General features: G+C 44.1%; 1 protein-coding gene and 1 pseudogene across 1 annotated transcript; both read left to right on the top strand.

The window, feature by feature from the left end:
* The first annotated feature begins 735 nt into the window (after positions 1-735).
* Calhm6 (calcium homeostasis modulator family member 6) lies at positions 736-2503 on the top strand. The gene is made up of 2 exons (XM_045155150.1): positions 736-1372; positions 2006-2503. The coding sequence occupies exons 1-2, from the start codon at positions 848-850 to the stop codon at positions 2426-2428; spliced, it is 948 nt and encodes a 315-aa protein (XP_045011085.1). The 5' UTR covers positions 736-847; the 3' UTR covers positions 2429-2503.
* A 1287-nt stretch (positions 2504-3790) lies between these two features.
* LOC101594860 lies at positions 3791-10656 on the top strand (annotated as a pseudogene).
* The last annotated feature ends 1744 nt before the right edge of the window (positions 10657-12400 follow it).

Raw genomic sequence — 12400 nt, 5'->3', positions numbered from 1 at the left:
GAGGAGCTCATTATCACACACCAGTCTAGAATTTGTGTGCTAGGTCCCTTGCTGGTCACCGATGGTGGGTGCAGTAGCTAGGCAGGTGTATGGAGCAAGCGAAGAAGAGATGTTTCTGGACTTACCTCATTTTGCAACATATCCCCAACAGAATATAGCTGCAGCACCGACCAGTTCATTCACTGTGAGCGCCCACCTTGGGGCAAAAGAGCATGGCAGTAGTACTAGGATTTGATTTTGCTCTGGGCTTTGCTGTGAGTTCGCTTATGACAGAAAAACTGAAATTGTGTCTGTTTCCTGTAAACGGAAGGCATCTTTGTAACTGGAAGTTAGCTTTGGAACTAGGGTCACTGCAATAGAGGGAAGTTTCGTGTTTTCCCCTTGTTTGCTCAAGAGGCTGAGCTGGGTCAGCAAGGACAAACAACTGCCCCGATTTGTTGTCAGGAAAGCAGGGTGACAAGAAAATAAATATTGTTCTCCCGGTAGAGTTCCTAAATTGAGGGAGCACCATAAGCAGTGGCTGAAAGGAATGGGTCCATTGGAGGTCAGTCAAGGTTCCCAGGTGCCAATGAGGGTGCGGGGGGCGGGGGGAGGGGGATGAGGGTGGCGGTAGTGTGGGCGTCTCTGACCACCAGAGCTGGCTTGTTTGAAATGAGAAAGTGAAACTTCAGCAGGGCTGAGACCTTCCCTTTCCTAAAGCTGTTTCTGAGCAGAAGGGGGAAACCCCCAGACCCCAGTCCAGTCTTGATCTGACAGACAAGCAGATCAGCGAAGAGGCAGAAGCTTCTTGTGGGGTTGGGCGGGCGGGGGGGGAGGTGTTCCCCGTCCATAGGAGTGAGCTGAACCCATGGACAAGTTCAAGACCGTGCTGGAACTGCACCTCAAGTACCACAGTGCCCTGAGCTACGGCCTGGTGACCGTGCTGACGGCGGGCGGGGAGAAGATCTTCTCGGCGGTGGTGTTCCAGTGCCCGTGCAGCGCCGCCTGGAACCTGCCCTACGGCCTGGTCTTCCTGCTGGCGCCCGCGCTCGCGCTCTTCCTGCTGGGCTACGTGCTGAGCGCGCGCACCTGGCGCCTGCTGACCGGCTGCTGCGCTCCCGGGGCGCGCGCGCGCTGCGGCTCGGGGCTGCGCGCGGCGCTCGTGTGCGCGCAGCTCAGCGCGGCCGCCGCGCTCGCGCCCCTCACCTGGGTGGCCGTGGCGCTGCTGGGAGGCTCCTTCTACGAGTGCGCGGCCAGCGGCAGCCCCGCGCTGGCCAGCCGCCTGTGCGCCGGCCGAGACGCGCGCTGCGCCCAGGACCTGCCGCTGGCGCCCTGCGGAGGGGCGCCGCCCGCCGCGCAGGACGTCCGCAAGGAGCTCAGGGCGCAGTCGCAGGTCTGGTGCTGCGGGGGTCGCGGGTGGCGGGATGCGGTATTTCAGGAACGGGAAGGAAAGGTCGAAAAGACCCTTGGCACTGGGAGGGGAAAGATGGAGCCGGAAAAAAAAAAAAAAAAAAAAAACGGGACTCGTCGCCCCTCGGCCCGGCTAGGTGCACCTCGGGGCAGACTGCGCCTCCTACGTTAGGCTCCCCGGGGCACGGTCGCGGTGGTGTTCTTGCAAAACGCACTCTGTAGTCATGCCCCTGGTTAGGTCAAGCTGTCCAGACGAGAGAAAGCAGAAATATGGTTGCAATAAAATGGGTCTGCGACCTCGGCCTCCAAGCCCACCGTTCGCACGGGCTCCCGGGTTTAGGAAGCGCTGAGGCTCTGTAGACTGGATGCCTCTCTTCTCAGGATCCTAGAAATGCTGCGTTTTGAGTTCTTAGAGGGCCAGATGACCTCCTCCTTGGGGACCCGAGTATGACCGCAATTTAGTTGTACTTGGGAGGGGAAGGCTATTGCCAGTCCTGACTCTTAAGGGTGTGAGACCAAAAGTGTCCAACATCGTAACTGGTAGTTGAGACTTTATCTGAGGAAAGTTTGTAATTTACAGAGTGACTGAAGTGCTATTTTGTTGTGTTTTCTTAAGGTGCTGGGCTGGTTCCTGATAGCAGTCGTTATTATATGCCTTCTGCTTTTTACATCTGTCATGCGATGCCTATCACCAGTTAGTTTTTTGCAACTGAAATTCTGGGAGATCTATTTGGAAAAGGAGCAGCAGATTCTTAAAAGTCAAGCCACAGAGCATGCAACCGAATTGGCAAAGGAGAACATCAGATGTTTCTTTGAGCGTGCCCATCCCAAAGAATGCAACACCCCAAGCGTTAAAGAGTGGCAGCAGATTTCCTCATTGTACACGTTCAATCCGAAGGACCAGTATTACAGCATGTTGCACAAATATGTTAACAAAAAAGAGAAGAGTAACAGTATCAGATCTGCTGAGGGGGATGTAGTGATTCCTGTCCTAGGCTTTGTAGATGCTACTGGTATAAACAGTGCTCCTGAGTTATGACCTTGTAAGTGAACAGGAAAAAATTATTTTGAATTGTTGCTTCAATTAAAAAATAAACATTGGTGTGGATTATGATTTTTTTCCTTTCATACTGTGATAGCTTTAGATCTGAGCTTGAAATAGAAAGTCAACTTTCTTATACTAAACGTAACAAAACTGGGAGAAAAAATGATTCTCTCAAAGTAGCAAGATTAAAAATCCTAGATTTTGGCTGGAGAGATGGCTTCTTGTTAAGGCACTTGCCTGCGAAGCCTAACTACTCATGTTTTGCTGTTCAGGTCCCATGTAAGCCAGACACCCAGTGATGCAGGCACACAAAGTCACACATACACACAAGGGGACACACTGGAGTTCCAAGTGCAGTGGCTGGAGGCCCTGGAGCACCAATTTTCTCTTGCTTTCACTCTCACTCTCTCGCATTACAAAAAGGCCAGTCTGTTTGAATGTGCCTCAATTAAAAACAAAAAAAAGAAAGAAATCTTAGATTTGTGTTATAGAACTCTTCTCAAGAAAAAACAAAAAACTAGTAGCCAAAACAAGGAACCAGCAGTTGACCTTCAGATCTTTGTTACATTATCTGACGTTAATTTCAAGCTTACATTTTTTGCTGATGACAGCGTAGTAGAAACTGAAAGTTGCATTTTTGCCACCATGAATACACAATGGGCCTCCAGCCAAGTCATTCAAATATTTTGGCTTTTTATGGCTCCAATATGACTACAATCCAGAAATTATGAAAAGGAAAATGTTCAATAAACTTGAAGTTTAGGATGACTATCAGCAATTGATGTTTAGTTTTTAAGCTCAGAGGTAACATTTTAAAGCTGATTCTTGTGGTAAAATTTAAAGATTCACAAAAGAATAGAGGATAATGTAATGAAAACAACCAGCTAGTCATTATACTGCTTCAGCAGAATAGGGAAGTCCAGTAAAACAAGTGTGTGAGTAGGCCTGGGCTCCCCCACCACTGGTGTGCGGTTGCCGAGACCCTCTGCATTGCTGCAAGAGCAAGCCCTGGCCTCTTGTGGCATGAGCAGGTCTGGACTTCCAGTTACCCTGCTCCAGTAGTCCCAGTGGCTGTTGAGGGGTGGCTGGGACCCTGCATGTAGCATGAGTGGGACTGCGCTCCCACTTCTCCGCCTCCGGGTTACCCAGCTCCTGGTTCCCCTGTGGCTGGCATGGGTCAGCTGAGACCTGGCATGCATTGCAGCAAGAGTAGGCCATGGCTTCCTCTTCCCTAGTTGGGCAGGTAGGGAACTTCCTGATCACCACACAAGATGTATGCAGCAGGCTCAAAAGCAGGGATCTGCCTCCAATCATCTCAACCCCAAACTCATAACTTAAGCAGGACCCATAACCACCATGTCTGAAATTCAAACCTCCAAGTGGGGTCCCTACTATCCCCTTGTCCTGCCTCCATCCAGTTACCACAGCGAAGCCCACCACCAAGGACTAGGAAAGGAATATCAGACAACAGGGTCCTCTCTGGTCATGGAGTTGGCCAGAGACTCAAAGGTCCTACCCAAAATTCCCAGGAGAGTGAATACACAAGAAAGACCCACTCAGGCTCAAGAGCACCCAGTCAAAACCTGTGAGTATACCACCTTCCCATTCCTACTTTGGCCAAACCTGAACAAGGTAATGCACATTCCCCAAGAGATACTAATTGCCACAGTCCCAACAATGACCTTAAAATGGGCAAACCCCAATGCAAAACAAAGAACACAAGACACCAAGCCAAAATGTCCTAATCCAGGTCTCCCAGCCCTGTAATGGAAGCCTCCATTGTAAGTATAGAGGAAACTCCAACTTTAGGACCCCCAAATGAAGCTATGATAAATATATTCAGTAAACTTAGTGAGACCATAAATAAAAGGATGGAAGAATTAGTTGAGAACAGAAATAAACAACTCACAAAAGATTTTAAAGTACGGTTGAATGAAGAAAATGAACAAAAACAATTCAAGAATGAACTCCAAGCATGGCTCAAAGAAATGGAAAAAAATTAGCAAAAAACCCTCAATACACGTCTCAAACAAATTGAAGACAATCAAAAAGAACTTGATAGAAGGAGAAAGGAAATGGTATAGAAACAATAAATAAGTGATATCGATAGGCAGTGGAATTAACTCAATGAAGATATAATCAAATGTAGGAATGAACGCCAACAAACAACTAGCAAATCTAATCAAGAAGTGACATTGGGGGCTGGAGAGATGGCTTAGTGGTCAAGCACTTGCCTGTGAAGCCTAAGGACCCTGGTTCAAGGCTCAATTCCCCAGGACCCACGTTAGCCAGATGCACAAGGGGGCACACGCATCTGGAGTTCGTTTGCAGTGGCTACAAGCCCTGGCGCGTCCACTCTCCTCTCTCTCTCTCTCTCTCTCTCTCTGTCTGTTGCTCTCAAATGAATAAATAAAAATAAACAACAACAACAAAAATACTTTGGAAAAAAAAAAAGAAAACCCCAAAATGAAATAACTCTATTAAAAGTCTTCCAAGAAAGCCTCACCAACAGAATAGACCATATCTCAAAACTTCAGGACAAAACAGAGGAAATAGTTCAGCAGTGCAAAAGCAATGATAAATTTCAAAAAACATGTACACAAGATATGAGAGAAACTTGGCCCTCACCTTCCTTAAAGACACCAAATATTTGGATCATTGGGATACAAGAAGGGGAAGAAATACAGACCAAAGGTATAGAGAACATTTTCAACACAATTATCAAAGAAAATTTCCCCAACATCACAAAAGAGCCCATCAAAGTACAAGAGATGCTCAGAACACCAAATAGGCAGGACCAGAGAAGAAATTTCCCACATATTATAATTAAAACTCTCAACACTGAAAACAAAGGTTTCTGAAAGCTGCAAAAGTCAAACAGCTTCTTACATACAAAGGTAAATCCATCAGAATGAGCTCTGGTTTTTCAGTGGAAACTCTAAAAGCCAGAAGGGATTGAAATGGAGCATTTCACATAATAAAAGGACATGGTTGGGCTGGAGAGATGGATAAGCAGTTAAGGCCCTTGTCTGTGAAGCCTAAGGACCCAGGTTTTATTCCCTAGTATCCATGTAAGCCAGATGCACAAAGTGGCACATGCGTCTGGAGTTTCTTTGCAGTGGCTAGAGGCCCTGGTGTGCTCATTTCTCTCCATCTTTCTCTCTACCTACCTACCATGTATCTGTCTGTCTGTCTATCTGCTTCTTTCTCTGCCTCTGTCATAGATAAATTAATAAATAAATAGGGTTTTTTTCTAAAAATGTCAACAGACTCTATGATCACTTAAACCTCATGAAAACAGAGATCCAGGGCTGGAGAGATTGCTTAGTGGTTAAGGTGCTTGCCTGCTATGCCTAAAGGCCCAGGTTCCATTCCCCAGTACTCACATAAGTGAGATGCTTGTGGAGTTTCTTTGCAATGGCTAGAGGCCCTGGCACATCCATATCCATTCTCTCTCATTCACACACAAATAAATAAAATGTTAAAAAAAAAAAACAACAACTCAAGATCCAGAGTCTATACAGAAAGCAACACTAAATCAGCTCTCTATCTTGCCCACCAAGGTTGAAAGAGTATTGAGGAAGAGGAGGCAGAAAGATTTTAAGAGCCTCAGGGTGGGTGGGAATAGCCTGAGAAACCATGTTTCCCCCATCCTTGCAGAGACTGACTGAGGCCTCTTGGTCCCCACAATGAATTCCAATAACCTCACCAAAGACTCTCAGCAGAATTTTGGCAGGGGAGAAGTGGCCTGTGTGTGCAAACATTTTATTAATAAGATAGATAGATGATAGATAGATAGATAGATAGATAGATAGATAGATAGATAGATGATAGATAAGAATATAAGTGGTAAATATATATAATATATAGAGAGATAAGTAAAAATATAAGTGGTAAATCTGATTTAGCTTAAAGCAGTTAGGTTGAGTAGGGCTTTGAGAAACTGAATACTGCAGAGTAGGGAGCAGAGCATTTCAGTCAGAAGGAACAGCACGTGGAAGACTGACGTGAGAAGGACCTTAACTCCAGTGGGTTGTAAGGGTGGCTGGGATAATGAAGAAGGGAAAAGTCCTTCAATGCCTTGGGACCACCCTAAAATTTTGTTTTGCAACCTATCAGCATGGTAGGGAAATGAAATGGCTTTTTAAATTTTTTGAGGAAGATTACTAGGGGAGGAGGAAGGGACAGGATAGAGGCAAAGAGACTAATCACAAGGTCTCTGGAGTAGAAATATATGAAAGTGAAATCATTTGGTTTCTTGGTGACTTAAAGAGGAAAACTGTGTGTTGACAGTGGATATGACTTTTTTTTTTTTTTTTTTTTTTTTTGAGGTAGGGTTTTACTCTAGCTCAGGCTGACCTGGAATTCACTATGTAGTCTCAGGGTGGCCTCGAACTTGTGGCAATCCTCCTACCTCTGCCTCCAAAATGCAGGGATAAAAAAGGCTTGTGTCCCCACACCCAGCTTGATATGACAGGTTTTGTTTTTTTTTTTTTGATGGAAAGGATGGAATGATTTAATGAGAGGAGTAATACTCTTTTTGTTGTTTTTTGTTTGTTTGTTTGTTTTTGTTTTCTGAGGTAGGGTCACACTCTAGTCCAGGCTGACTTGGAATTCACTATGTAGTCTCAGGGTGGCCTCAAACTCATGGTGATCCTCCTACATCTGCCTCCCTCCCAAGGGCTGGGATTAAAGGCATATACCACCACATGCAGCAAAAGAAGTAATATTCTTACAGATAGATTTTTTTTTCACATGAAAATAATGAGATCTTTCAGAGACATGTTTCTTCTATTAGCTTATCATTTCTGCCCAGCCCCCAAATCTATGACTATTTTCTGCAGTTAAAAAAATGAGACATGTAAATGAATTGAGCACTGAATATATTCAGCCCTTCTTCCCTTCCTGGAAGACCCTGTGCTGGCTTCCATCTGCTCTTTTCTCCACTAAATGCAACTAGTCAGCAGGGCTCAACAGCCTGCTGTGCAAAGTCACATTTAACAAGATACTTGACAGTAGAAACTATATGATCAGTCTTTTTCCATTCTCAAAAAGGGGTATATTTGAAAATAATTTCATGTCCAGTTTTATTGTTATTCCTTTGTTTATTTCATTTTCCAATTTCTATTTGTATATTCCTCCCTTCCAGAACTTTTTGTTGGGGTCTACCATTTCAACTTATACTTTCAGTTATATATTGTTTTTCTCCATTGCTTTTTGTCTTGGGCTTCACTTTTTCTTCTATTCTTTGGTAATGTTTAGTAAAACATATCAGTTTAAGATAAAACCATGTGTGAGATAAAGAGCCTTCCACGAGAACTAGCACCGCTGCTACCTTCGTTGCAAGCCCTGCTGGTGGGAGTCCAGTCCCTGCTGCAGGAATGCTCAGAGCCCTGACAAGCCCCCAGCAGTGCAGGTAGCCTCCCCTTGTCTGCTATTTCCACTTGTAGTGAATTTGGAGGGTCAAGAACTGCCCCCCTTCATGCCCGGGTCAATCACTATTCAAAGTCATAGTAAAATCTGTTTTACCTGAAAAGTTAGGATTTGTGTTCCTTTTGACAGAAAAGATGGATCACTTTTGGTGAGATATAGGATGCATGATACTGTCCATGTGAAGATAGAGGTCCCGTGTGCTGGTGAACTGTGGCTCAGTCTACCTGTATTTTGAAAGGACCTGGATACTGTGAGCACTGTGGCTGTCCCAAATAGGACCCTCAGTCCTGACAGAAAACTTTCTTGTCCAACCCAGGAACCATAGATCCAAGAAGATTTTGCTCCTGTCCCCAGCATCAATCTCCAGCAAATGCTAAACAAAGTGGGGGAATGAGAGGAGAGACATTGCTCATCACATGATTCTTGATAACCACATTTATAAAAGATCTTTAGGGAAACACACAGACTTCAAAAATGTTCTCTGAAAATTTGCTGTCATTGGCAAAATGTCTCTCCTCCCAGGCTTATTAATTTTGTAACTTATTATTGCCAACTTCCATACATATAGACAATATATCATGATCATGGTCCCCTCCCATCACCCTGTCATTTCCCCCTTCATGATCCCTCTTCATTGAACCCCTTCTTTCCAACAAGTCTTTCTTCCGTTTTTATGGCACCATTCCCCCTATCATGCAGGTCTTGTGTAAGTAGTGTCAGCCACTGTGAAGTCATGAATATCGAGTCCATTTTGTGACTGGACAACAGCATTGCAAGCACTCTTCCTCTTCTTTTGACTCTTGCATTTTCCTGACACCTCTCCCTCAATGTCCCTGAATCTTGGAGGATGTGATAGAGATGTCTCACTTAGTGCTGAACGCTGTCACTTCTCAATGATTTGGTGAGTTTTGAGTCATTTAGTGATCACCAACCTCTAAAAAGAGAAGCTTTTCTAACCAAAATTGAGAGTAGCATTAATATATGGGCATAAGGCTGGAGATATGGCTCAGCAGTTAAGGCACATACTTGCAAAGCCCAACAGCCCAGGTTTGATTTCCCAGTATCCATGTAAAGTGGCGCATGTCTGGAGTTCATTTACAGTAGCTAGAGGCCCTGGTGTGTCCATCCTCTCTGTCTGAACTCCCTTCTATTTCCCTTTGCTTGCAAATAAGTAAATAAAAATATTAAAAATATACATGGGCATAAATGTAGGCATTTAGAAGGCAGTTTGAAGTTGGGCATGGTGGCGCATGCCTTTAATCCCAGTACTTGGGAGGCAGAGGTAGGAGGATTGCCGTGAGTTCGAGGCCACCCTGAAACTCCATAGTGAATTCCAGGTCAGCCTGGGCTAGAGTGAGACCCTACCTTGAAAATCCAAAAAGAAAAAGAAGAAGAAGAAGAAGAAGAAGGAGGAGGAGGAGGAGGAGGAGGAGGAAGAGGAGGCAGTTTGATGGGCATAACACATCCATTTTGCCAGACCACAGTAGTAGTTTCCTCACTGGGGATTATGATGACCTCTTCCACCACAGGCATCACTAAGTTTTCAGAACCAAGTAGGAATTCCCTCCAGTATAGAGGGCCTCTAGTCCAATCAGGGAGCAATTAGTTTTCTCTCAGACATTCACCATTGTATCAGTTGGCACTTCTGGCCTGGTTGACCAGCCATAAAGCTTGCAAGGTTTGCTGCTGGTTAGAACTGTTGATGACTCTTCCCCCACCCCCCAACAGTTGCATAGCTCTTTCCAGCATCTTGACAGCTCATCAGCAGAAATGAGTCTTCCAGCTCAGCTCCAGTTTGACTTCTCAGTGACTTGAAGCATGTTTCTCCCAGATTTAGAATTTTATTTCAATCTTGGAGATTGGCCCTTGGGGCACCAGAAAGTTAATAACATCTCTGGCCCTATACTTATCATATCCTGATGTGGCTCTCTAGGATTCAGAGACATATCTTTCCAACGTATGACATCACCCACTCCATACTTGAAGCACTGAGGGGTGTTTCAAACAGTCTCTCTTTATAGAGAAATGCAAGACCTTCCTGGATCAATAAGACGGAGAAAGCTCCCCTCAGAGGTAAATATAACAAACAGCAGAGGCTGCAGTCATTATGGCTTTCCAAAGAAAATCGATAGCTAAGAGATACAGGAATTTTAGGACATTCCAATTTACAAGAGAAAGAAAGAGAGGAAAAGCCACGTTGATGTTGTTTTAAATTTAAGTACAAGCCTCAGGTGACTGTGATTGGGACATATTTCTCCTGCTAGGGAACAGCCCGGTTCTGGAGCAGAATTTACCACATTATGAGCACTTCTGCATGGCACTAAGGCCTTGGAAACACTGTTTCCATTAAAAGAAATCTTAGTGACTTTCCTGAGCAAGTGAAGAAGGACCAGGAATGCGGTGGAGAAACAAAGAAGGCTGTAAGGAGGGGCAGCTGACTGTTAAAGACCTGCAGCTCTTATAAAGTGCTGGAGAAATATGAAGAGCGCCAGCCCAGCAAGCCTGTGATGTGTGGCCAAATGGACTGTGTTCCTCAGTCAGGTGATAGCACATCCTCCCCGGCCGCCCCCCCCCCCCCCCCAGTTCCACAGGAAAAGGCCTTTGAGGGTAGAACTTTAAGGCGACCCAGAATCCCTTTGTACGCCAGCAACATCAGTCCATTCTTGAAGGAAAGGGTTTATTTCCAGCCTTCAGCTTTGAGGGGAAGTCTCATCATGGCAGGAGCCAGCAGCTGGTCATCACATCTCCATCACAGCAGGGAGAAAGTAGGAAAAGCAAAAGCATGCTGAGTGCTGCCAGCAGAGCGGCACTAGAACACGCCACGGCCCACCCCACAGGCCAGCTCCATGTTTAAATTTTTTTTTTTTTTTTTTTGAGGTAGGGTCTCCAGCCCAGGCTAACCTGGAATTCACTCTGTAGTCTCATGGTGGCCTTGAATTCATGGCGATCCTCTTACCTCTGCCTCCTCAGTGCTGGGATTAAAGGACTGCACCACCATGCCCAGCTCCAAGCTACATCTTTTAAAGGAAGACTTATGATAGATGCTAAGCAGAGTAGCTCCCTAGCTCTTAGGAGACTGAAGCAAAAGGATTGCGTCAAGTTAATTGGCCTGAGCTACATTGTGAGTTGCTGGCCTGTCCAATGAAAATATGTCCAAAACTGAAAAGAAAAGTAGAGGAAAAAAAGACATAAGACTCTCTCCGTTCTCTTTGTGGTTTTGTATAATGTGGACAGATACAGCAGTATTTGAGCAAGTATTACTAAATTTATTTTTGCATATTAATTTATTTTGAGTGAAAATTGCTCCTATCAGCATCACCATTTCTCTGTAAAGAGTACTTGAAATCCCAGAAAGGACCTTATGTGAATCACCTGTAACTCTGCCCATGTCACATTTATTCTGTTGTTTCTATTTCTTATTCACTTCCTTTCTTCTGATTCCAATTATAAAGAGAAAATTATTTGGAGGAGGGATTTATTTTCTCCTCATTCACAATTTCTCCTCTGCTTTTGACACTCAGTAACAGCAAGTTCTTGTTCTTCACTGCACAGACCCCTTGTGTCTGTGGGTTACAGTGCTAAGACAGACTTTAGAACTTGCTGCTGCCTTCTAGGACAAGGGAGAGACAAGACTCATAACCCACAAATCCATACAAAATGTTTGAAAAACAACCATGACCCTCACTGCCAGTTTAAAAGTATTTACCCCCTTAATTGAAGTATTTGCTTAAGCTGGAAAATAGCATAACTATTTAATCATATGACTTCTTGAACAGTAAAAGAACATAAAATTTATATTTTTAGCTAGACAAAAGGGAAACCAAATTTCAGAACAATGCCATCAAGCGAGGTGCCCAGTCACCTGTTTAAAACCATGAGTGGGCAAATATGAAATCAAGGATAAGCTTTCCCAAGACCATTTTTCAAAAGCAAAATCAGCTAGTCCATTGCAACATGTTTCTCCAAAGATTTCACATGTCTATAAAACATTCTGTAAATGGTCTACAACTCTTCATATGTGATACCATTGCTGCATATCAGTATATTACAGTGAGCATCATTAAAAATTACTGCACAGAATTCTACTACTTAGTAGGATGTACTCTCTTATTTTGTATGCACACATGTGCATGCATACATGCATAAAGTGTATAAAGATAAGCACAAAAGTACCAAATGTGGTTGCTTCTGGAGTTTCAAATTGGTGAAGAGAGTTTAGAAAATGTTAATATGCATCTTTGATCTTGAATAATGAATAAAAATAATGGTGAAAATAGGAAAGATTTAAAAAGACCTGTACTCTAGTATAACTATTTTTAGTCAATGAAGTGTTTTTGCACCTTGAATTTAATTTCATTTTCACTAAGCCGGTAGGATACCAGTTTTATCCGTTACTTTCTCACTTCTGTGAATAAAGCAGAGCAACTGCTGAAAAAAAAAAAAAGAGTTTATTTTGGCTAACAGTTCCATAATGTAGAGTCCTTCCAGGTCAGCCTGAGCTATAGTGAGGCCCTACCTCGAATAAAAAGAAGA

Source organism: Jaculus jaculus, chromosome 7, assembly GCF_020740685.1.
Source record: "Jaculus jaculus isolate mJacJac1 chromosome 7, mJacJac1.mat.Y.cur, whole genome shotgun sequence".
Taxonomy (NCBI): domain Eukaryota; kingdom Metazoa; phylum Chordata; class Mammalia; order Rodentia; family Dipodidae; genus Jaculus; species Jaculus jaculus.
This window is presented reverse-complemented; position numbering and strand designations above follow the sequence as displayed.

What these genes read in the sequence shown, in the direction of transcription:
- Calhm6 (XM_045155150.1), top strand. Translation starts at nt 848, where the DNA reads ATGGACAAGTTCAAGACCGTGCTGGAACTGCACCTCAAGTACCACAGT. An exon ending in AGCTCAGGGCGCAGTCGCAG is followed by an intron (nt 1,373 to 2,005) that starts GTCTGGTGCTGC and finishes TGTTTTCTTAAG; the next exon opens with GTGCTGGGCTGGTTCCTGAT.